The sequence below is a fragment of the Aotus nancymaae genome, unplaced genomic scaffold (assembly GCF_030222135.1).
Source record: "Aotus nancymaae isolate 86718 unplaced genomic scaffold, 86718_ANA_hifiasm-v0.15.2.pri h1tg000059l, whole genome shotgun sequence".
Taxonomy (NCBI): Eukaryota; Metazoa; Chordata; class Mammalia; order Primates; family Aotidae; genus Aotus; species Aotus nancymaae.
Window position 1 is genome coordinate 6,365,753 of NW_026988473.1, and position 25,882 is coordinate 6,391,634.

The following is a 25,882-nucleotide window of genomic DNA, read 5'->3' on the forward strand; positions in this document are numbered from 1 at the left end:
GCGGCTCCTCCCCGAGCCGCCCCCGGTGCCCACGATCCCCCGGACCAGGCGCGCCGTTCCTTGCAGGGCCTGGGGGCCGGCGAGGGTGCAGAGGAGGGATGGGCCTGAGCCCGGGCGCCGCGGGGGAGTACGCGCTCCGCCTCCCTAGGATTCCCCCACCCCGCCCCAAACCTGCCTCGCGACCCGCCAGTACCGGGCCCAAGGACCAGCAGCCTGCGCCCAGGCGTTCAACTGCGACCCACTCAGGTCCGCCCCAAGAACGGGCGCCCTCCCCACGGGGCCGCCGTGCCCGGGCCGGGAAGCCCCCCTGGGTTGTCCTGCAGGCCCCAGCGGGCCGTTGTCCTCCAAACTTCTTTTCCTTTTTCTTTCCTTTTTCCTTTCTCCTTTTCTTTTCTTGACAGAGCCTCACACTGTTGCGTGATCTGGGCTCACTGCAACCTCCGCCTCCCTAGTTCAAGCGATTCTCCTGCCTCAGCCTCCCAAGTAGCTGGGATTATAGGCGCCCGCCACCACGCCCAGCTAATTTTTGTATTTTTAGTAGAGATGGGGTATCACCATCAGGCTCGTCTCGAACTCCTGACGTCAAGTGATCCTCCCACCTCGGCCTCCCAAAGTGTTGGGATTACAGGCGTGAGCCACCACGCCCGGCCACCCTCAAAGCTCCTTAGACACTTGGTGATTGTGTTGTCTGTTTGCCATCCTGAGTGAATATTTCAGCACGACCTCTTGTTATAAGCTAATCAAAACGAGCCTGGCAGCCGCTCCCTCCTTCCTGCTGTATCTCCTGTGGAAGTGAGGCAGTGGCAGCGGCTCCCGAGGGCTGAGTTAAGACCGGCTCTAGCTCTGCAAAGGTTCCTCCCATCGGGCTTAGTTCAGGGACGAGGCTCCCTTCTCCCCGATTCCGTCCCCAGGAATTCCAAAGTCTCTCTTTGGCGGAGGAACTGAACCCGCTGCAGCACCTAGTTCCACAACCCTCTCCATTCATCCCAGCATTTCCTGAGGCCTAACCAGGAGCCAGGCACGATGCTAGGCTAGAGCTCTGAGCCCACTCTCCCGTAGCGGTCAAGATGCTTGCTAGAATTCTCCTTTCACAGGTCTAAATAGCATTTCCCCCCTCCCCCCGCCCCCCCCCACCCTTGAATTAGAAGAATCCATGGGATCCGCAGCGTTGCCCCAGCTCCCAGCCAAGCAGCCTCCATCCGGCACGTTAAAACAGGGCAGAAGCATCCAGCAAGGGTAAGAAGATTGAGTGGAAGTCTTTTGAAGAATTGACTTGGAATGCAGTTCTGTAAAACAAACCCAGGCGTGGTTTTTGTGTGAACCAGCTTGCACCAGTAAGGGGAAGGCTGATGTGACCCTGGGTGATAACAGATTGTACTGGGCTTGGGACCTGCTGGCCACAGGCATGCGTTGCAGCCGTTTCTAGCCACAAGGCCATTCTCTAGACCCCAGAGACACGAATGGCTTTTAGCAGGAGGCTTACAATCTTGTTCTTGGTCTCGCTAATCAATGAACGATGAGTTGGCCTTTGGCACATTTCCTGAATTCACTTTCCTTAACAACATGATGGTTGCTGCTTTAAAAAATGTTGAGGGGCTGAAATTTTGGAGAGGAGCTATACTGAAAATGAGGGGTATCCCACCTGCCCCATACACTAATTTTTTCTGGAGAAGAGTTTAAAGCATGGGAAAAGGTAAAGAAAAAGCCGTTTCTGAGTTGCTGGTGTACCGGATGTTTACAGTGCTGTCTCTTTTCACCCTCTTGACACCTCCGTGAGACACGTATTTTCATCTCTGCTTTAAAGATAATCAAGCTGAGGGTCAGACATTAACTAGCGCGAGGTGGGACGGCAATCATAGGATTCAAACCTAGATCGTTTGGGCTCTAAGATATTTTATGCTGCTATACTACCTTAATTTAATATGCTTGAAAGCATATTCTTGTCTTGCATTTCTGTCCTCTCCTGTAACATTTTGTTTTCAGAGAGAAATAGACTGATTTCATTCATGTTGCAGTTACAGTGTTGTGCCTTATCAAGCTTGCTTAGAGATCTGGAGCTAATTATTGGAGGGGACAGCTCTAGATTTCAAGGAGTTTGCCTCTGCGCAGTAGGGCTGGGATGAGGAGGGAAAGGAGGAGGGCTCCTTGTATTTCATTATAAATTCCTACGTCCTGGTTCCTTAAAAAAAACAAAACCGACAACAATTATGTGCAAGTATCACTTTGATAAACGTTAAAAAGAGATTATTAGCAAATTACAAAATAGAAACCCCCAAAACTTCTTGCTATCATTAATTAGCATTTAAACAATTGTCAGAAAACCAGCAAACAGCAGTTCTTTCGTATAAAAGCTAATGGGTTCACAGAAACAAGCTTAGGTGGGAAACGTTCCCTACGGTCTCGAAACCAAAAGTCATCTTAAAAATCACAAATCTGTAGTACAGATTTTCCAATAATTATGAAATAGTAATATTTGTTAACTATATGATTGCAAAATCATTTAGAGAGAAGCCTGTACTTAGCTTGGAGACCACACCCAGACAGAGAGCAGAGTGGAGCTCAATTCCCAAGCCTGAGAATGAAGGCAAGTTGATAAAGCAAGCAGCTGAGGTAGGTACAAGAATTCTAAACGTGACTCTCTTTAACCTCCTGGCAACTTCTCTACATATTGTATTTTACACACATTGGAAGAAGAAATGTCTTGGGCCACACCTAAAATACACTAACACTGACGATAGCTGATGAGCTTAAAAAGAAAACCACAAAAAAAACTCATAATGTTTTAATAAAGCTTATGAATTTGTGCTGGGCCACATTCTAAGCTGTCCTGGGCTGCATGTGGCCTGTGGGCTGCGGGTTGGACAAGCTTGGTTTAGACGGTCTAATAAATATCCTGATTTGGGATGTTGGTTGTGCTTTAAGGCAGCTTTGCAGAGGTATAATTGACATAGACTCCACATATCTAAAATATGTAACGATACATTTGGCATAAGTATACACCTGTGAAGCATACAATTTGATACATTTTGATATCTACGTATATCCTGTGAAATCTTCACCACAGTCAAGTTAATGAACAATCTCTATAACTCACAAAAGTTTCTTTGTGCCTCTTTGCAATCCCTCTTTCTTCCCACACCACTCCCATCCCCAGGCAACAACTGATATGCTTTTTGTCACCATAGATTTGTTTGCATTTTTAAGAGATTTGTATGAAATCATATCGTATGTGCACGTCTTTGTCTCCCTCATGTAACTATTTTGAGTGACATCCATGTTGTTGCTTTTTATCAATAGTTCATTCCTTCTTGTTACTGAGTACTATTTCATTACATGGATATACCACGCTTGTTCATCTGTTCACCTGTTGACTGAGCAGTTGAGTTGTTTCTAATTTTTGATCATCACAAATCTGCTTTATATACAATTATATACGCGTCTTGGTGCAGACTGTATATTTTTTCCTCTTGGGTCAATATGCAGGAATGAAATGGCTAGGTCACGTGGTAGATGTATATTTAACTTACTGTTTTCCTTTAAATTTTTTTTCTTTATTGGGGCTTTCCAAGCCTTCTAGACAAATTCTAAAAGAGCTCTTAACTACTGTTTTCCACAGTGGTTGTATAATTTTACATTCCTACTAGCAGTGTGTAAGACTTCCAGTTCATCCGTATTTGGCATGGTCAGTCTTCCAGATCTTAGTGATTTTAATAGATGTGTAGATATCTCATTGTCGTTTTCATTTGCATTTTCCTAATGACTAATAATGTTGCACATCTTTTCATGTGTGTATTTGCCATCCTTATTTATAATCTTTGGTGAAGTGTTCAAATCTTTGGCCCATTTTTTCCTATTGGTTTGTATGTTTTGCGAGTTCTTCGGAGGTTCTGTATGCAAGTATGTCATCGGATACATATTCTGTGATATTTTCTCTTCATCCGTGGCTTGTCTTTTCAGAACAGGTTCTTAAATTTTGATGAAGTCCAATGTATCAGCTTTTCCTTTTATGAAAAGGAAATGTAATGAAATACTGTTTTTGCAGTTGTGAATTGTGCTGGTTTATAATTTAAAATGAACTGGGCTATCCTCTTACTGTCGTTTTTCCAGGAAACAACAGCAAGGATTTGATTGATTGCTTGTTGTGAATGACCTAGCCGTGTTGAGTGGGAAGTAACTCGCTATTTGGTTGGTGGGGAAGTGTGTCCAAGGTGGATGGATGGTGAAGAACAGACTACGTGTTCCTAGGAAGAGCAAACGTGACTGTCCAGCTGGCTTGGCAGACTCCGGGAGCCCTGCCCTCCACTAGATCTGTGGATGGTGGGTGAAAGTCACTGGTTAGGACTCTCAGGTATTGGGGTCTGTGCCCAGGTAGAATGAGATGGAGTCAGGTAGAGTTGCCCTTGAACCAATTGGCTTTCCCTCTGGACTGACTCAGCAAAACCTGTCCCATAATCTGACTGTTACTGCCATTCCTTTTACTCTGATCAGTGCCAGAAGCAATAGCCTGAGTTGGACTGAGTTGAGCTCTGTCACCTGTTCTACACTTCTTGTTCATCTTTTGTTCTTCCTGACTAGTGTCAGGACTTAGATAGTAATGGTCCTTAGGTTACTGTAACAGTGAGGATGGGCCTATGGGCTTTCCTGTGTCACGTGTGTATGATAGCAGAAGTGGCCTCAGCTTAGCACATATGTTCATATAAAGAAATTAGGCTAAAAAACTTCTCTTCCTCTCTCATTTACCTATGTCTGAAAGGAAAAAAGAATTAGAAAATCTATGAATCAAAAATCGATATACCTAAATTAAAATTAAAGGTAATTTAACTGTTTACCTGCATCTGCACAGGCAAATGTTGAATCTAAGTTGATTTTTTAAAATGAGCTTCAAAATATTTAAACTTCAGACTTTCTACAAACGTTTTAAAACGTTGTTCTCTGATCCCTTTGTCATTTATCAAGACAGAGGTATCTGCTTAAAGCAATATATTCCTGTTGATGTCTGAATCACAAAGAGAAGACTATTTGCTATTGCTACTTTTTAATCTTCTTCAAAGGATGAGAAAGATCTCTCCTCCACTCTTTCCTTTCTTCACTTACTCTCTTGGCTGCTCCTAGCCCTCCTCCTCCTGCTCCTCTGTATCCATCTACATCACTCACATGCTGTCCTCCCAACTCTTAGCTCTCAACCTCTTCTGTATACTACCAGCTTCCGGGTTGTAGGGAGGGGTATATCCATATTGCTTTCCCTGGGCTTATGGCAAAAGAAAATGAAGTCCAATTTTAAGTCTCCTGTGATATTGTGCTTTCTGGGTGAGAAGCCTGGTTTGGGGAGCCCTCTAGTGGATATGTGGCTGCCATTACATTGTCCCTTTAAGGCAGAAGAAGAGAGTTGGTTTGTTGGCAGGAGCAAGGGAGTGGTTCTGGTCCTAGCTCTCCCATGGACTTGCTGTGGGAATTTAGACAAAACACTTCCTCTTCCTTGGCCTCAGTTCCTTCCATGAAATAATATGGTAGTATATACTGTCTGCTTCGTGCCCACAAAAACTCATCTCTGCAAGTGGACAGGACTTGTGGAATGGCTGAGTGCAGATCTCAGCAAATCCTCTTTCCCCAACACAATTATAAAGCTAGACAAAATTGCCAAAGACAGTCATTTAAAGACAGGAAATTTGACCAAAGGCATACAACAAACTGAGAAGGGTTAATTTAAGAAAGTCTACTGGTTCTCAGAATTTCAGAAAGAACAGCGGGAGTCTGTAGCGTTTTAGCATTGCCCCTTCACCTCCAGCTCTGTGATTGTGGTGAGGAAGTTCTATCCAGGTCGTGGGGCTTGTGGGAGGATTGGCAGTATCAGCAGAGAGAGACTGACTTTATTTCCATGCCCGGGGATATTGAAAACAATAGTTATCTCAGTGACAAACAATCATGGAAGACCACAATTGCAGCTAGCTTGAGGTTGCAGTACCAGTTAGGTCAAGCAGTAGGCTAACAGGCCAGCCAAAAATTTAACGTGGAAATCCAGGTAATGATACAACTAAAGAGGGTCTTGAAAAGTTGCCACATGTATCTGGTGGTCTGGAAGTTATGCAAAAGGCTGTATACACATTCAAGAGAGACTGGAGACTCATAAAAATCTGGAATTTTGAATGAATTCTCCAAGTCACGCAGAGATCCACTGACAAAAGGTGAAGCCTTCCTGGCATAAGATGTGGCTCAACCTCTGGCCGGTCACTGGCTGACCATTAAGCTATGCTGATCTAGGAAGTCAGGCTTAAAAATAAAAACAAGAAAAAAAAAAAAACTCTAAGCAGACATCTCAGTGGTTACATGCTGTGAGAGAAACAGACATCACAGAATCAGTCCAGGTGGGTCAATAAACAAACAGCAAACAAACAAGCGAACAGTAACAACCGTCAGCCTTGGTTGGGTGGGGAAGGAGATCAGAGCCCAGAGTTGCTGCAAGTGGACAGGACTTGTAGAATGGCTGAGTGGAACGTCCAGTTTCAACAAATTATGAGACATGCAAAGAAACGGGAAAGAGTGACCCATACACACAAAAACAGTAACTATAGACTCTTTCCTAGTGGACCCGCATGTTGAATGTAGCAAAAACTGCTAAACAGCTATTTTGAGTATATTTAAATAAATAAATAAAATCAAGTTTAAAGACTTAAAGGAAAGTGGAATGACAATGACTTATCAAATATAGAATATTAATAAGGAGGTAGAAATGATAAGCACCAAATGAAAATCCTGGGGTTGAAAAATACAATGGCCGAAATAAAAAAAATTTACTAGAGTGATTCAACAGCAAATTTGAGTGACCAAAAAGAGAAAAGAATCAGCAAACTCGAAGATGGATCAACAGCGACTATCTAATATGAAGAGCAGGAGGAAAAAGAATAAAGAAAAATGAACAGAGCCTCAGAGGCCAAAGATACACCACTGAGCAAACCAACAAATGTGTGATTGGAGTCCCAGAAAGAGAGAAGATAAAAAGGCAGAAAACATACCTGTATAAAAGATAGCTGAATATTTTCCAAATTTGATGTAAAACATTTATCTATGCACCCAAGAAGCTCTGTGAATACCTAGACATATCATTCAAACAGATGAAAGCCAAACACAAAGAGAGAATCTTGAAAACAGCAAGAGAAAAAAGATTTGTTGTATACAAGAGAAGCACAATAAAAAACAATAGTCAACTTTTCATCAGAAACAATGGAGGCCAGAAGGCAGTGGGATGACGTATTAAAAGTGCTGAAAGAAAAAAACCTATCAACCAAGAATTTTATATCCAGTAATGTATCTTGTAAAAATGAAGATGAAATAAAGATAGTCCCAGATGAATGAAGACTGATAGACTTTGTGGCTAGCAGACTTGCCTTAAAAGAAATAACAAAGAAAATTCTTCAGGTGGAAAGAAAGTCACACCAGATAGTATTTTAAGCCAAATGAAATACAAAGTACCAGTAAAGATAATTACATAGGTGATTATATAGGAGAATATAAATATATATTTTATCATTTATGCTAACCAATTTGAAAGGAAATTCAATAAAACTAGTTATAAATCCTATTCTTGGTCTTATAACATGTAAATATATAGTAAATATAATAGTAATATCACAAAGGAGAGGGACTGAAATGAAGCTATATTAGATGCATAATATGACACCAGACAGTAAGTACCTTAATCAACAGGAAGAAATGGAGAGTACTAGAAATGGTAAAAGTGTGGTTAATATAAATGACTATAAGTATATTTTTTCATTTTTCTCTCAACTAATTTAAAAAAGTTTGTATACAGCAATATTTGCAACTCTGTCTTGGATGTAGTTAGATAGACTACATCCATGTATGTTATAAACTGCATCCATATATTATCTAACAATAGCATAAAGGAGGGGAGAAGGAATGGAGCGAATTTTAAGCAAAGTTTCCATCTTTTATAGGAATTAAGTTAGTATTAATCTGAAGTAGATAGCAATATGTCAAGATGCATATTATAATTCCTAGAGCAACCACAAAGAAGGCAATTAAAAATGTTACTAAAAAGTTAACAGAGGAATTAAAATGATCGTTAGAAAATATGTCTTTGATACAAAAAAGATGGCAACAGAGGAACAAAAAAGACGTAAGGTACAGAATACTTACAGCAAAATTATAGACATAAATCCAACTTTATTAATAGTAACATTAAATGTGAATGAACTAAACACACCAAAAAGGCAGAGATCATATGACTTGATGGTACAAGATCCAGTTATATGCCATCCACAAGAGACACACTTTAGGTTCAAAGTCACAAGTAGGTTAATGTAAACAGTAGTCATAGCAAGAGTGGTTGTACTAATATCAGAAAAAAAATAGACTTTAAGAGGAGAAACATTATTAGCAATAAAAAGGTCATTTTATGATGACAAAAAGGTTAATTCATCAGGAAGTTACAACAATTATAAACATATACATACCCAACAAAATAATCCCAAAAAGTATGAAGCAGAAACTGATAGAATTAGAGGGATAAACTGGGAATTCATAAATAATAGTTGGGAGACTTCAATACCCCACTCTCAATAATGCATACAACAACTAGACAGAAAATCAGTGAGCAGATGGAAGATATGAGCAACAGTATTAGCTAACTTGATCTAACTGACATAAAACATTTCACTCAACAACAGAATACATATTCCTCTCTAGCACACATGAATGTTTTCCAGGACAGACCATCTTCTAGGCCATAAAGCAAGTCTCAGTAAATTTGAAGGGATTGAAATCCTGCAAAATATTTTATTTCATCACCTGAAATTAAATTAGAAATTAATAACAGGGATATTTTGGGAAATTCACAAGTATTTGGAAATTAAACAACGTACATCTAAATAACCCATGGTCAAAAAAGGAACAAGGAAGTTAGAAAATATTTTGAGCTAAGTAAAAATGAAAACAGAACATATCAAATTTTATGAGATGCTCTGAAGGGCTTAGAGGAAAATTTATAGCTGCAAATGCCTATATTAGAAAGAAAAAAGTATCTCAAATCAATAGCCTAAGCTCCTACCTGGAGAAACTAGGGAAACAAAGCACACTAAAACCAAAACAAGGAGAAGGAAGAAAATGGTAACTACTGGAGCAGAAATCAGTGAAACGAAAACAGAAGTCCATATAGAAAACGAAGGAAGCAGAAAGATAGTATTTCGGAAAGATAAAATTGAGAAACTTTTAGCTATACTAGCCAAGTAAAAAAGAGAGAGTATTCAAGTTGCCAAAATTGGGAATGTAAGAGGGGACTCACTGTCAATCTTCTAGACATAAGAGGGAATACTGTGAAGAACTTTATGCAAACAAATTAGACAAGATGAATTGAGTAAGTTCCTAGAAAGACACAAATTACAAAACTGGCTCAAGAAAAACTAGAAAATCTAAATTGAATTAGTAAATATAAATCTTTTCACAAAGAAAAGCTCATGCCCAGATGGCTTTGCTTGAGAATTCTACCATGCCTTTAAAGAAGAAAAATTACCAATCTTTCACAAACTCTTTCTGAAAATAGAGGAAGAAATGCTTCCCAAGTCATTCTGTGAGGCCAGTATTACCTTGATACCAAAGCCAAGATAGCTCAAAAAAAAAAAAAAAAAAAAAAAAGAAAGAAAGAAAAAACCACAAAAAGAAAACAAGACTATTATCTCGTATAAACATACATGTAAAAATCCTCAGAAAAATGTCAGCAAACTGAATCCAGCAAGTATATAAAAAGGATTATACACAATGACTTAGATTTATCCCAGAAATGCAAGTTTGATGTACCACCCCAAAATCAATTAGTGTAATACACCAAGACTGAGTCTGATGGTGTGTGCCTATCATCCCTTTGGGAGGTAGAGGCAGGCGGATCACTTGAGGTCAGGAGTTTCAGACCAGCCTGGACAAAAAGGTGAAACAAACCAAAAAAATTAGCTGGGAGTGGTAGTGCATGGCTGTAATCCCAGCTACTCGGGCGGCTGAGGCATGAGAATGGCTTGAACCCAGGAGGTGGAGGTTTCAGTGAGCCGAGATCGCACCACTGTACTCCAGCAAAGGCGACAGAGTGAGATTTCCTCTCAAAAAAAAAAAAGTAATACAGAAATATATCATGTTAATAAAGGACAAAAATCGTACGATCTTCTCAATACCTCTGGAAAAAGCATTTGACAAAATCCGCTATTCATGATAAAAAATATTATCTGAAACTCAATCAAAGGGAGTTTCCTCAACCTGAAAAAGGGCATCTATAAAAAATCTGTAACTAACATATTTCATGATAAGAGACCAGATCTAGCAACGCAACGATGGCCACTCTCGTTGTATTTATTCAATGTATGTAGAAAATCCTAAGTTTGGTTCTAAACCATCACAATAAAATGAATATTGCAAGAAAGTGAGTCACACACATTTTTTGGTTTCCCAGTGCATGTAAAAGTTATGTTTATATTATGCTGCAGCCTATTAAGTTTGCAGTAGCATTACATGTAGAAAAGTACATGCTTTAATTAAAGATACTTTATTGCTAAAAAATACTGACAAAGTGAACACATGCTGTTGGAAAAATAGCACCAACTGATTTATCAGATGTGCAGTTGTCACAAACCTTCAATCTGTAAAAAATAAAATATCCGTGAAGCACAATAAAATGAGAAATGCCTGTACTTACAAAACTATTAGAATTTTTTCTTTGAGACAGAGTCTTGCTCTATCACCCATGCTGGAGTGCAGTGGTGCAGTGGCACAAATCTCAGCTCACTTCCACCTCTGCCTCCCAGCTTCAAGTGATTCTTGTGCCTCAGTATCCCAAGTAACTGGGACTGCAGGCATGTGCTACCACTCCTGGCTATTTTTTTTTTTTTTTGCTATTTTTAGTAGAGATGGAGTTTCACCATGTTGCTCAGGCTGGTCTTGAATTCCTTGTCTCAAGTGATCAGCCTGCCTCGGCCTCCCAAAGTTCGGGGGTTACAGGAATGAGCCACCATGCCTGGGCCACAAAACCGTTAGAATTAATAAATATGTTTAGCAAATTTGCAGGATACAAGGTTCATGTGCAAGAATCAATGGAATTTCTATGTATTACAGGTGAACTATCTGAAAATGAAATTAAGAAAGTAATTCCATTCATCATAGCATAAAAATACTTAGGAATGACTTTAACAAAAATGTTAGACTACGAAACATTGGTAAGGAAGATTGAAGAAGATTTAAGTACATGAAAAAAGTTCCATGTTTGTGGGTTGCAAAATATCTGCAATCTTAAGGTGGCATCTTCACCAAATCGATCTACAGATGAAACACAATCCCTCTCAAAATATATTTTTTGATATCCAGTGATGAAGTGATCCTAAAATTTATATGGAATAGCCAAAGTAATATTGAAAAAGAACAATGTTGGTTAAGCAAAGAAATGTGGAATACTATGCAGCCATAAAAAGGAATGATATCATGTCCTTTGCAGGGACAGGGATGGAGCTGGAAGCCATTATCCTCAGCAAACTAACACAGGGGCAGAAAACCAAGCACTACGTGTTCTTACTTACAAGTGGTGCCTCTGTATAATGGAGTAACTGACATGCTGCAGCAAGCGTGAATCTCAACAGCATCGTGCTGCTCGTGTAAATTCAACTTGCTCTCTCTAATGTCTCCGTTTGTGTAGATGTAGGAATATTTACTTAACTGGTCCTTATTGCTGGTTGTTTGGGGTTTTTTTTCTTTCTTTTTTTATTCAACTTTTATTTTAAGTTCTAGGGTGCATGTGCAGGATGTGCAGATTTGTTGCAGAGGTAAATGTGTGCTGTGGTGGTTTGTGCACAGATCAACCCATCACCTTGGTATTAAGCCCAGCATCCATTCGCTATTGCTCCCGATGCTTTCCCTCCCCCAACCCTCCATCCCTGACAGGCCTGTGTTGTTCCCCCTCGAATGTGTCCATCTGTTCTCATCATTCAGCTCTCACTTGTAAGTGAGGACACGTGGCATTTGGTTTTCTGTTCCTGTGTTAGTTTGCTGAGGATAATGGCTTCCGGCTCCATCCATGTCCCTGCAAAGGACATGATTTCCTTTTTATGGCTGCATAGTATTCCATATTTTCTTAATCAGCCTATTAATAGTTTTAAAAACAATTTTGTTTAAAAAATTAAGTTCACCTGTAATCTTAAGAGAGAATTTCAAAATATACTGCATTTTATTACATAAAAGTACAATTGGTAAAATGATTTACTACTAAAATTAAAAATGTTTTTCTCTCACTATCATGTAGAAGAATATTACTCTGAACACCTACCTCTTGCTTCACTCAAATAAAGTTATAGGTCAACCACAAAGAGCCTCTCCACTTAGATTTTCATTGTGTACCTTTTTTTTTACTTGAGACGGAGACTCACACTACCACCCAGGCTGGAGTGCAGTGGTGCAATCTCGGCTCACTGCAACCTCTGCCTGCTTAGCTCAAGCAATTCTCCTGCCTGAGCCTCCTGAGTAGCTGGGACTACAGGCATGCGCCACCATGTCTGGCTAATTTTTTTGTATTTTTAGTAGAGATAGGGTTTCACCATTACATTTCAATGCCCTTACTTTTCCATGGAAAAGGTCATGAATAATGCCCACCTAATGAAAAAGAATCTCTCATAGATCCGATGCAACAGTAATGGATCACATGCTTTCACATAAACAATAGGAATGAAGGAACAGCATGAAGTAATTTGAGAGTTAAATTGCATTTGCTTTCAAAAAATATAATTTTTTCAAGGGAAAACAAATACTTTGTAATAATTCTTCAAAAAAGTCTTGCGTTTCTTTTAAAGTTATATACAAATAAATTATCTGACAGTTTTAGCTTTGAATTATTTTCTGTACTCAACACTCTGATTTAGTGTAATATATGAAGTGTCAGTACCTTAGTTCTTACTGTGAATCCTCTCATGTTTATATAGACAATGTTTGATTGAATATTTTTTCACATTTGCTGCATCTGCAAATGTGAGTTCTTTTAGTATGAACTCTCTGGTGTTGTCCAAGCTGGAGTTTTTTTTTTTTTTTTTTTTTTTAGATGGAGTCTCACTCAGTCACCCAGGCTGGAGTGCAGTGGCATGATCTCGGCTCACTGCAACCTCCACCTCCTGGGTTCAAGCGATTCTCCTGCCTCAGCCTCCCAATAGCTGGGATTACAGGTGCCTGCCACCACACCTGGCTAATTTTTTTCAATTTTTAGTAGAGATGGGGTTTCACCATGTTGGCCAGGCTGCTCTGGAACACCTGATCTCAAATGATTTGCCCGCCTTGGCTTTCCAAACTGCTGGGATTACAGGCATGAGCCACTGTGCCTGGCCCAAGCTGGAGTTTTTAAACAAATGTGTTTCCACATTCATTACATTTGTAGGGTTTCTTTCCAACATAAATTCTCTGATGTTCAACAAGGTTTGAGCAGCTGCTTTGGTGTTTTCCTCTGTGCAATAAGGTTTGTAATACAAGTAATGGTACTACAATCCCCTTTATAGTTGCAATGTTTTTCTTCAGAATAAATACTCTTTTTCACTTTAAAGGCTTATATTTTCTGAAAGTTTTTTTTTTTTTTACAGTAATTAGATTTATAATGCTTTAAGTATGAACTCTCTGATTTTGAGTAAGATTTGAGCAGATAGCAATGGCTTTTCCACATTCTTTATGTTTGTACAATTTTTCTAAAGTATAAATGCTTTCCTGTGCAATGAAGTGTGAACATTAATTAAAAGTTTTGCCACATTATTTGTAAGTGCAGGGGTTTTCTCTAGTATGAATGATCTTACATACAGTAAGGTGTGACAACCATTTAAAGGCTTTGCCACATTCTTCACATATCTAGGGTTTCTCACCAGTATAATTTCTTTTATCTTTAGAAAAGTATGAGGCGTGGTTAAAAGCTTTTCCACATTTTTCAATTTTGTAGAGTTTCTTCAGTATGAATTATCTTATGTTTGAGGACCTTTTAAATGCTTTGGCATATTCAATCATAGGGTTTCTCTCCAGTATGAATCTCTTATAAGGGTTGAAGACTGGTTAAAAGCTTTACCGCATTCTTTGCATTTTGTAGGATTTTTCTCCAGTATGAATTATCTTATGTTTAGTGAGGCTTGAGATACCCTTAAAAACCTTTGTCACATCCTACGCGTTTGCAGGGTTTCTCTCTAGTATGAAGTCTTATGTTCATTAAGGTTTGAGGATCAGTTAAAGGCCTTGCCACATTCTTTGCATTTGTAGGGTTTCTCTCCAGTATGAATTCTCTCATGTTTAATAAGAGTTGAGTAGTGGTTAAAGGCTTTGCCACATTCTTCACACTTGTAGGATTTCCCTCCAGTATGAACTAACTTATGTGTAAGAAGGGTTAACAACTGGTTGAAGGTTTTGCCACATTCTTCACATTGGTAGGGATTCTCTCCAGTGTGAATTATGTTAATAAGGGCTGATGACTGGTTAAAGGCTTTGCCACATTTTTCACATCCGTAGGAATTCTGTCTCGTATGACTTCTCTGACGTTGAGTTAGGTGTGAAAGCATGTGAAATAATTTGCCACATTCTTTTTGTTTGTTTGAGATGGAGTCTTGCTGTGTTGCCCAGGCTGGAGTGCAATGGCGCAATCTCGGCTCACTGCAACCTCTGCCTTCTGGGTTCAAGCGATTCTCCTGCCTCAGCCTCCCAAGTAGCTGGAACTACAGGCGTGCGCCACTGAGCCTGGCTAATTTTTTTGTATTTTTAGTAGAGACAGGGTTTCACCACGTTGGTCATGCTGCTCTCAAACTCCTGATCTCAGGCGATCCACCCATCTTGGCCTCCCAAAGTGCTAGGGTTACAGGCGTGAGCCACCACACCTGGCTCATTGGCCACATTCTTTACATTTGATAGGTTTCTCTCCAGTATGTCACGTCTTATGTGTATTTGAATTTGAAAATTTACTAAAGACTTTCACACATGTATTACATTAAAATACTTTGCTCTGAGTAGTTGACAAGTTAATGACATTAAGTCCATTCTGACCTCCTTTGCGCACTTTATACTCACCCCTCACACTTTTACAGTCTTTCCTTAATTGTAAATTCTCATGTTCATGTTTTCTGTATCTTTTTAATATCACTTTTGGGAATGAATCTTTTATGCCCTGTTCTGGCCAAAGGTCCTGGGTGAAATGAGAGCACATAACTGGGTGTTTCACTACCGTCTTGTGCCTCTTCATATTCCAGGGCTTTTCCTTTGCTCCAGATAGATGCTCAGGTCTGGCTTAGAGACAGCAATACCATTTCTAGGCTTCCAGGGGGTCCTGACAGCTTAGCTATGGATTTCCAGAAACCTGCAGGTCACAGGGCCACAGAAGCTGGGCGTCTAGGAGAAGAGAACACAGCAGTGAAGGTGAGACCTGGAGCTCTGGCCAAATAGTTTTTAAAAAGATGGATGATCATGATATTTACAACTCTACGCCTACCTTTTCATGTATATTCTCATTCTCTCTCTACCTGTCACACACACACAAACACACACACGTGCACACACGTGCACACACACACACGTGGACACACACACTATAACAAAGAAGTTTGCAATTGCTGGGCAAGCAGGACTGAAGTGGCTATTAGCAACTGGTGGTGTGGGTGTGCCGAGCATGGGGGTACCCTCTGGGCTTCAGGTGGGCTATATGGGGGCCTTGCAGAGGGAATCAGGGTGCCAGCAGGGACAGGGGGTCTTGAGGATCCTGGGTCTGAGGCAAAACTCTACTAGATGTCCACACACCAACACTGCTGACCACCATCCTTCCCTCCCTCGCCAGAAACTGCAGGAGAGCCCCTTTCTCTTGCAATGTCCTTCTAGCACCCTCTACTGAGAAGGTTTAACATCTTACTTGCTTTAGGGAAGAAATGCTTAAAGAAGTTTAGTCATTTATCACAGGGTATATATTGGAGGGGACATTCAGAGTTGACAGGCGGTACACTAATAACCGCCACATGTATCCTTGATGGCTTCAGTAATGTGACTGGTGGTAGGAGAGGGGGAGTTCTTCGGTCCTCGGTGTGAAGAGAAAATTCTTTAGCTTGGGTTTCTGCAAAGTGATGAACCACACTGAGGGGATCTTTAGGCTGAGCTGTACCTGATCCTAAAACAAGGTGTCTGGAGTTCCTTGGGCATGTGCCATCTATCTTTTACTTTTCCATTGTAGGGAAAACCAAGACCCAGACCTGGAGACCTGATTGAGATTTTTCGAATTGGCTATGAGCACTGGACCATCTACGTAGAAGATGACTGCGTGGTTCATCTGGCTCCCCCGAGTAAGAGTGAATACTCTATTGAAATACTGATGTTGAAGTTAGCCAAGTAAATAGAAGCACAGTTAATTACTGGGCTCTTCAGTCATTGCCATTCTTTAGCAATGGGACCCCTTGAAGCGTGACTGGACCTTTGTTTACTGTGTGATAGAGTCTGGTCTCTGTTCACCAAAACCCACCGAGTGTCCAGCCCTAAGAGTGATACAAGTGTAAAGAGTGTGGCCCAAGTTCCCTGACCTCCTAGAGGGGCCTTTGTTTAAAAACACACGTTTTAGAACTTGAGCCCCATTTTGTATTGACAGCAACTGAGTATCCGTCCTCAGCTTTCTGAGGATTCCCGAAGGAGAACACAGATGCTTACCTGTTCTGATTGCCATTTGTTTTCTCTAGTCCTTGAACCCTGCCTGTGGCTTCTTGATCACCTTTGGCACCTTCGTCCTCACTTTGTCTCCCTGCTGTTCCACACGCTCCGTGCTGTCTCACCCTAAATGTAGATACAGCGCTCCTCTCATTTCTCACAGCTGTCTTAACGTATGGCTGAGATCAAATTTGTGTTAATGAAATCTTAGTGGAGATTGGATGGGGTGGAGGTGATGATAGTAGAGGAAGATTACAGCAGAACAAGGAACAACTTAAAATTGGGTATCTAGAACCATTGGTCACAATGGCTGTCGCGGGAGATGGGGCCTGGTGAGGCTTGGGGGGTTGGGAGAGGAAGGGGTAGGGGGACCCTGTTGAATACCCATGATGCCCTTTGAATGTTATCTCCCGTGCAGGTATCGCCGGTTCAAAGTTGAATTACAGAAGGGCACTGTCCCAAAGGCCTTTGGCCCCAACTTGTTCTCAGCTGTCACCCCTGTGTTCTGTCCCCTTCCTTTGGCCCAGTTTCTCACCATGCTGGAGGTCCCCAGGGAGCAGAGTCCCTTTCTCATTGCCTCTCTTTTCTGCCCCCTCTACTCCTACCCTTCCCCCTTCTTGTCTCAGAACCTACTCAGAGAACATAGAAATCCATTGCTTCTTTCCAGACTAAGTCCAGGAGTTTCCCTCTTTTTTTTTTTAATTGCATTTTAGGTTTTGGGGTACATGTGAAGAACATGCAAGATTGTTGCATAGGTGCATATATGGCAGTGTGATTTGCTGCCTTCCTCCCCTTCACCTATATGTGGCATTTATCCCCATGCTATCTCTCCCCAACTCCCTACCCCCTGCTGTCCCTCCCCTATTTCCCCCCAACAGACCCCAGTACGTAGTGCTCCCCTCCCTGTGTCCATGTGTTCTCATTGTTCAACACCCCCCTATGAGTGAGAACATGTGGTGTTTGATTTTGTGTTCTTGTGTCAGTTTGCTGAGAATGATGGTTTCCAGGTTCATCCATGTCCCTACAAAGGACGCAAACTCATTGTTTTTTATGGCTGCATAATATTCCATGGTGTATATGTGCCACATTTTTCCTGTCCAGTCTATCATCGATGGGTATTTGGGTTGGTTCCAGGTCTTTGCTATTGTAAACAGTGCTGCAATGAACATTTGTGTGCATGTGTCCTTATAGTAGAATGATTTATAATCCTTTGGATATATACCCAGTAATGGGATTGCTGGGTCAAATGGAATTTCTCTTTCTAGGTCCTTGAGGAATCGCCACACTGTCTTCCACAATGGTTGAACTAATTTACACTCCCACCAACAGTGTAAAAGTGTTCCTCTTTCTCCACATCCTCTCCAGCATCTGTTGTTTCCAGATTTTTTAATGATTGCCATTCTAACTGGCGTGAGATGGTATCTCAATGTAGTTTTGATTTGCATTTCTCTAATGACCAGTGATGATGAGCATTTTTTCATATGTTTGTTGGCCTTATGTATATCTTCTTTCGTAAAGTATCTGTTCATATCCTTTGCCCACTTTTGAATGGGCTTGTCTGTTTTTTTCTTGTAAATCTGTTTTAGTTCTTTGTAAATTCTGGATATCAGCCCTTTGTCAGATGGGTAAGCTGCAAAAAATTTTTCCCATTGTGTTGGTTGCCGATTCACTCTAATGACTGTTTCTTTTGCCATGCAGAAGCTGTGGAGTTTGATTAGGTCCCAATTGTCTATTTTGGCTTTTGTTGCCAATGCTTTTGGTGTTTTGGTCATGAAGTCCTTGCCTATGCCTATGTCCTGAATGGTTTTGCCTAGATTTTCTTCTAGGGTTTTTATGGTGTTAGGTCTTATGTTTAAGTCTTTAATCCATCTGGAGTTAATTTTAGTGTAAGGTGTCAGGAAGGGGTCCAGTTTCTGCTTTCTGCATATGGCTAGCCAGTTTTCCCAACACCACTTATTAAACAGGGAATCCTTTCCCCATTGATTGTTTTTGTCAGGTTTGTCAAAGATCGGATGGTTGTAGATATGTTGTGTTGCCTCTGAGGCCTCTGTTCTGTTCCATTGGTCTATATCTCTGTTTTGGTACCAGTACCATGATGTTTTGATTACTTTAGCCTTGTAGTATAGTTTGATGTCCGGTAGTGTGATGCCTCCCGCTTCGTTCTTTTTGCTTAGTATTATTGACTTGGCTATGTGGGCTCTCTTTTGGTTCTATATGAAGTTTAAGGTGGTTTTTTCCAGTTCTGTGAAGAAGGTCATTGGTAGCTTGATGGGGATAGTGTTGAATCTGTAAATTACTTTGGGCAGTATGGCCATTTTCACGATATTGATTCTTCCTAACCATGAACATGGAATGTTTCTCCATCTGTTTGTGTCCTCTCTTATTTCGTTGAGCAGTGGTTTGTAGTTCTCCTTGAAGAGGTCCTTTATGTTTCTTGTTAGTTGTATTCCTAGGCATTTTATTCTCTTTGTAGCAATTGCGAATGGCAGTTCGTTCTTGATTTGGCTCTCTTTAAGTCTGGGGAGTTTCCCTCTTGTACAACCACAGAGATACTTATCAGTTACGTCTTCCCCCACCCCTAACTTGTTCTCTCTGAAGAGGAATTCTGCCATTTCTGCTCCTGAATGCTGAATTATCTACTGCCAGCTTTTATAAAATCAGCAGGTTTTCTTCAAATTTGTAAGAAAAGATCATGAAACATTTCTTGTCCTTGGACAACTTATAAAGGGGAGGGTGTACACATCTGCATATCCACGTGGTTGTAGCAGAAAAACAGTGCTGGCTTTAAATGACCACCCACCTGGCCTTGGGCAGGTTCCTGATCCTCTTTGAGTCTCTGTCTCCTCTAAGGGCTGAATATGATAATGAAGCAGCTTTCGAACATTTCTCAAAGCTGTAGAATCCTGTTTTTAAACATACCCTTGATGAGAATCCCTGTATTTGAGTAGAGGCAGCAGTCAAGTGGCTGTAGGTGGAAGCTGGCGGGAGCAGGTGCCATTTGGAACCCTACTTGGCTCGGTTCCCCTGTGCTCCTGTGGCAGCCCCAGAGGGAGGCGTGTCGTGGAACCACCGTAATCGTGTACGTGATCACCCTTTGCCCAGGAGCTGACACTTACACAGAGGGTGCTCTTTACATGTTTGTGAAGATTACTGAACTCTGCTTAGGAAACAAGACGCAAATCCTAGGACCTAGGCAGGTGCGTGCAACACAGTTTGGGGCCACACGGTAAGGTGCTCTAAGAGTTTAATGAGAGAGGAAGGAAGAGAGCAGGAAGCGCAGCGCAGGGCAAAGGGCTTCTCAGGAAAGTTGATTCTCTGTGGTTCTTTGGCTCCAACTCCCTGTCTTCTGCCACCCTTTTATTGATTATGCCAATGAGACCCCAGGGGAAGCAGCTTCCTCAGAGCCTTAGACTGTGCTCTGCTCTGCTACTCCTAGAACTTCCCAATTTTTGTCTTTGGTCTCCAGGTGAGGAGTTCGAGGTGGGTAGCATTACTTCCATCTTTAGCAATTGGGCCATGGTGAAATACAGTCGTCTGGAGGATGTGCTGCATGGTTGCTCCTGGAAGGTCAATAACAAGCTCGATGGGATGTACCTGCCCCTGCCGGTGGATGAGATCATCCAGCGTACAAAAAAGATGGTCAACAAGATTGTGCAGTACAGCCTGATCGAAGGGAACTGCGAGCACTTTGTCAATGGCCTCAGATATGGCGTACCCCGGAGCCAGCAGGTGTGCTCCCGTTTGCTCTGATGATGGCTTCTTCTGGAGCTTTCTGGGGGTTTGTCATTTCATTAGTGATCAGAATGGTGATCAGTGCCTTCATCATGTTATTCGTTATACTAGTAAGGCTTTCTATTTCTGCAGGACTTTATGGTTCAGGAGGTATTTTCACCTTTATTAACCCAGGGAGGAGCAGAAATGGCACTGGGCTAATAGTAAGACCACTGGTTGGAGCCCCAGCTCAACTATTAACAAGAGAAGTCTCCTTGGTCAATTCACTATATTTCTGAAAGCTTTTCTTTCTTTCTGTTTTCTTCTCTTTCTTTGAAGACAGGGTCTCACTCTGTCACCTAGGCTGAAGTGTAGTGACATAATCAGCCGCCACAACCTCCTGGACTCAAGCAGTCCTCCTGCCTCAGCCTCCTGAATAGCTGGGACTTCAGGCATGCATCACCACACCCAACTAATCTTAAAATATTTTTGTAGAGAGATGGTTTTGCTATGTTGCCCAGGCTGATCTTGAACTCCTGGGCTCAAGTGATCCTCCCATTTCAGCCTCCTGAAGTGCTGGGATTACAGATGTGAGCCACCTTGCCTGGCCAAAGACCATTTCTTCCTTAACAAAGCAGGGATAAGCAGAAGCAGGTACTCTGTTGCCAAAGATGCAAACTAGTACGCTGTGGGCCACACCCTGGATACACACCCACACACACAGTTTTTGTTTTAATTACTTGCCAGTATTTAAAAATATAGAAATTTTATGTAAAAAGATGTAACTTCTCAGCTTTTCTTTATCTCTTTCTTTTTTGTTTTGAGACAGAGTCTTCCTCTGTCACCCAGGCTGGAGTGCAGTGGTGTGATCTTGGCTCACTGCAAACTCCCCCTCCTGGGTTCAAGTGATTCTCCTGCCTCAGTCTCCCAAGTAGCTGGGATTACAGGTGTGCACCATCACACCCGGCTAATTTTTGTATTTTCAGTAGAGATGGGGTTTCGCCATGTTGGCCAGGCTGGTCTTGAATGCCTGACCTCAGGTGATCCATCTGCCTCGGCCTCCCAAAGTGCTAGATTACAGGTGTGAGCCACCACCCCCAGCCCTCAGCTTCTCTTTGACTGACAGTTGATGAGGCCACTGGGCCGTCGTTCCTACCCGCTGACACTCTGTAGGGACTTGCCGTGGCTTTGCAGGGCATACGGGGCAAGCAGGCGCGTCACCCACCTACCTCACTCCCATCACCTTCCTGGTCTGTACTGCATTTGGCTCTGTCACTTTCCGCCACATAGAGCAGTAATGAATTACATGTGGCACAGGGCATGTAGAAGAACTTTGAATCCTAAATACACATACCAGTTTGGGCTGTTCACGTTAATAGGTGATCCTTACTAAAACCCCATGAGATGAGCAGAGAAAGTATTTATTACTCCCTTTAAAGAGATGAAAAACACTAAGGATTCAAAGAGGAACATAATCGTTCTATGTTTTTCCCTGTTTCTTCTGTTGTCTAAGCAGAGTGGGCTCACTTTCCAGCGTTGGCCTCTGCTGTTGCCAGCCCAGCCTCCGTGGGCATGAGCAGCCTCCCTGTGCATCCTTCACTTTCTGCACCTTCCTCCTCTGTGCTCTGCATCCTCTCCAGCCTGCAGTCCATTCTGTTTTTTTTTTTTTTTTTTTGAGATGGAGTCTCACTTTGTCACCCAGGCTGGAGTGCAGTGGCGCCATCTCAGCTCACTGCTGCAACCTCCGCCTCCTGTGTTCAGGCGATTTTTCTGCCTTAGCCTCCCGAGTAGCTGGGACTACATGTGTGTGTCACCATGCTCGGCTAATTTTTTTTGTATCTTTAGTAGAGATGGGTTTCACCGTGTTGGCCACGCTGGTCTCAAACTCCTGACCTCGTGATCTGCCTGCCTCGGTCTCCCAAGGTGCTGGGATTACAGGCGCGAGCCACCACGCCTGGCCTGCACTCTATTCTTGTGAGGCTTTGCTCTAGTGTCAGGGGCTCAGTGGGCCCTGATGTGAGAAATCTCCCGCCCCCATGAGCATTTGTACATGAAAACCCCAAGGACTGAGGGCATTACAAGACGCCCTCTGAAGAAGCCTGGGCCCAGGAGTCATGAGGCCCAAGAACCCAAGAGCTCAGTTTGGACAGGAATTCACTGTATGGCTCTGTCCAAGTGAGTTCTGCTCCCTGGCTCTGGGATCCCCTGTTTGTGGAATGAGGGCCTCAGTGGCTATGGAACTGTTCGATCCTTTGCCTCTGAGCCCCACACTGGAGGCAGACGCTGGGCCAAATGGCACACAGGGAGGAAGGGGTTGTCTGTCTCCAACAATCCTGGCTTTTCTTGGTCTCTTGTCACTCTAGGAGTTTTGAAAATGTAGGATAGCACGGACTGTTCTTCTCTTAGGAATAGACTCCAGGCAGTCTGGTTGCTGAAGGGGAATGGTGGGTTGGAGGTAGGGGAGGGTGCCAGCCTAGGATTGGTGCTGATCGTCCTGTGAACTGATGTGCTTTGCAGGTAGAGCACGTCCTGATGGAAGGAGCAAAGGCTGCAGGAGCGATTATCTCAGCTGTGGTGGGTAACATAAAGTCCAAACCAATAACTGCCTGAAGGTGATGAAAACTCCGACTAGAGCAAGAGCTACCGACACAAGCAAAAAGAACATGCCTCCTTCCCTTGCCTCCTCTCAATGGCTCCAATTATGAAAATTGTGAACTTCTGGAAGAATCCAGAATGTATCCAATTACCCTTCCAGAAATACATCCAATATATAGGATCAGAGACCTGCAGACTCTCGGGATGGGAAGGACCTGGTATCTGTGTATCTCTTATGCGCCAGGTACTGCACTAGGCATTTCGCATATGGATCTAATTTTACTCTTTTTATAGGAAGGGGCCTTGGTTGTTTCTTAGGCTGACCCTGGTCTCTGATGCTTGAATGTCATCAGAAACATCCCAGAAACCTCTGCTTGAATATTTCCAGTAACGAAGAAGTCTTTTTCCAGAAGTTCTTTTTATTAAATTAAAATGCCTCTAGTTTCTTTCTATTTATCATAATCCTGCCCTTTTCGACCCACAGGGTAGCTCAGGGGAGGAGGACCTTAAGAAAAACTGTGACTCGCTATTCAGGGCCCACTGTACCTTAATCTAGGAACACATATCCCAGGAAATACTTTCTTTTTAAAATTATACATCAACTTTGTTCCTTATTGTTTAAAAATCTTCTATCAAAAGTGTCATTGATAAGACAATTTAGCTTGCTTTTCTACCTCATCATTACCCTAAAATGTGAAGTTTCTAGTCTCACTGATTTTAGGTGAATATTTAAAATAATTTGATAAGTTTAACCAATTGAACTCTAAGGTGTGAGTTAGGGAGAGAAAGGAATTATTTTTGTGTTTTGAAGAATGTTGACAGGATGGAAGATCTGAAATTATGGCTGGGGGATTATAGTGACAACTGGGAGCTGAAGCCACCCAAAAAAGCTAGAGAAGGGTTTTGTTATGCCTCCAGAAATACCTAGAAAATACAAAGAATGTGGAAGAGAGCAAGATGGAACCCCCAGAGTGTTTCAGATAAGGTCCACTGGGATTTCCCATGAGCTTTTCTCCTACTTGGAGAAAACAGACTCTCACTGAAACTCTTCAATTTTTTTACCCTCCATCCTTTTCTCAGCAATCTAAACGTGACAGCCTCCTGTCTCCTAACACTGCAGTCTGGGCGTCTGATTCGTCTTCCCTCTGCACTCATTTCTGTGAATCATGACCAGAATGAAGCTGATATCCCTAGTTCCTCTTCCCCATTTCCTCTCACACTCCTTTGCCCGAAAATCAGTTGAGTTCCCAATATCTCTTCCTTCAGTCTCTATTCATTATACGGTCTAGGTTGAGCCTTCCTTTGAAGCAGAACCTTAGCACCAGGAATTCCTATTTTATAAAGTGTATTTATTCCTTGTAGCTGCAAACCAACCCATCCATGTTTTAGTGAATGATTTAATCTGACGATGACGTTGAATTCATGGACCATATTAATCTTTCATCAAACAAACTGGATGTTGTTTGATTAACAAAAAACTCCTCCATGCCTAGGAGTGTTTAGTAACTTCTGCACAAAGGACTCATCCATCTCTTGCTTATGTTTCGGACAGAAAGACACTTCTCTGGCTTTTTACTGGTTTGAACCCAATGGGATAGAGACTGTCTAGAAAGTTTCGGGGCTCATATTCACTTGTTTGTCTAACAGATATTTTTGAGTGTCTCCCAGGTGCCAAACCCTGGCTACTCCCGCCTTTGCCTGAGCCAGTGAGCAGTAGTCCAGGGGCTGGCTGTGAGGAGTTCTGAGTTGGTTGGGAAGACACAAGGCACAATGGACATGGGGCAAGGGCCACTTGCTGGACAATAGTTCCTTCTGCTTCCGAGCTGTCCATCAGGCTGAGAGCTCTGGAATGCATACCCCACATTTTGAAGAGGAGGAGGGCAGAGTTTCTTAAAGTGTGTGTGTTTCTCTTTTAACCTGTAGTAGTTTCTGCATTTTAAGGTAGAAACTGCAATCTCTTCTTCGAGTGGGACCACTCAGGTGAGCCTTGTTAGTCTTGTTGATAAAGCACACGCCCACTCTTGATGGGGCGGGGAGGAGAAAATTCTAAGGGAACGTAATCTGAATGCAAATGTTTCTGAGATCACTTAAACACTAGTCACCTGTTTGTGTGCTTATCTTTCACTTTTTGGGAATGGGTGGGTGAGTGGGGCAGTGGTGGTGCTGGTTCACTTGGGCATGTCACATGGGAGAGTTGGAGAACTTGAAAGTGCTGTGGTCCTTAATGGTAGGGAGGCCCGGTACCAGTGACACATGAGCCAGCAGGGGCTGCACACAATTCAGTTATTTTGCTTAATGATAGAAAGGATGACTTCAGGAAATAAACACCTCTGCAGAGATTTTTACAGCCATAGAGGAATCTGGTTTTGCTAGCTAGGGGTGGAGAACATGTCAGCCAGAGATGCCAACTGAAAAAAGGGGAAAGGACCCCACCATGGGGGCAGCAGAGCAGAAGTAGGAGGGGAAAAGCCAGAAGGGAGGGTTGGGTGACACCAGGAATAGAAAGAAGCTGCTCTCTAGTTTCCAGTTTTAAGCGATGGCTTATACTCCCCTTTTGTTATCGTAAAGCTTTGTTACTCGCTGTTCTTGTATGGTTTGTGGTACCCGAAAGTTTGCAGCTATGGAGAGAAGAGGCTCAGGACTAAGGTGATCCACAGGAGACAAGTGGACCAGACAGCACCACGCTGGCTGAAAGTTAAGCTGCCTTTGGTGCCCTCTGGAATACTTTGGGTAAGAACTGGATTTCCTGCGGTCATGGCCGAGAGCTCTGGAATGCACGGGGCTTTGCCAAAGAAGGAAGATTTTAAAGGGAAGGATGATTCCTGACTCTGTAGGACTTGAGTCTTTATAACACATATAGACAAGCACAGCACAAGGGGCGTAGGGGCTGGATACATAGCATGCT

At 42.3% G+C, this 25,882-nt stretch overlaps 1 protein-coding gene and 1 pseudogene across 3 annotated transcripts; one reads left to right on the forward strand and one right to left on the reverse strand.

Annotated features, from left to right (window-relative positions):
• On the forward strand, positions 1 to 25,084 carry PLAAT5 (phospholipase A and acyltransferase 5). 3 transcript variants are annotated; one of them, XM_012463162.2, is made up of 6 exons: positions 1 to 246; positions 1,095 to 1,236; positions 2,505 to 2,610; positions 16,208 to 16,316; positions 20,138 to 20,400; positions 22,900 to 25,084. In XM_012463162.2, exons 1-6 carry the CDS (start codon positions 99 to 101, stop codon positions 22,990 to 22,992), a joined length of 861 nt encoding a protein of 286 aa, XP_012318585.2. In that variant the 5' UTR covers positions 1 to 98; the 3' UTR covers positions 22,993 to 25,084. The 3 variants fall into 3 exon arrangements, with proteins under 3 accessions (XP_012318585.2, XP_012318587.2, XP_012318586.2); XM_012463164.2 differs by having other exon boundaries at positions 20,138 to 20,350; XM_012463163.2 differs by having other exon boundaries at positions 1,146 to 1,236.
• On the reverse strand, positions 3,556 to 3,606 carry LOC135270294 (U7 small nuclear RNA; annotated as a pseudogene).
• Positions 25,085 to 25,882: the final 798 nt, after the last annotated feature.

Excerpts from the sequence above, each read along its gene's own strand:
- PLAAT5 (XM_012463162.2), top strand. The coding sequence starts at position 99 with ATGGGCCTGAGCCCGGGCGCCGCGGGGGAGTACGCGCTCCGCCTCCCT. Across the intron at positions 1,237-2,504 it reads GGCAGAAGCATCCAGCAAGG|AGAGAAGCCTGTACTTAGCT; the intron begins GTAAGAAGATTG and ends AAAATCATTTAG. Across the intron at positions 2,611-16,207 it reads TGATAAAGCAAGCAGCTGAG|GGAAAACCAAGACCCAGACC; the intron begins GTAGGTACAAGA and ends TTTCCATTGTAG.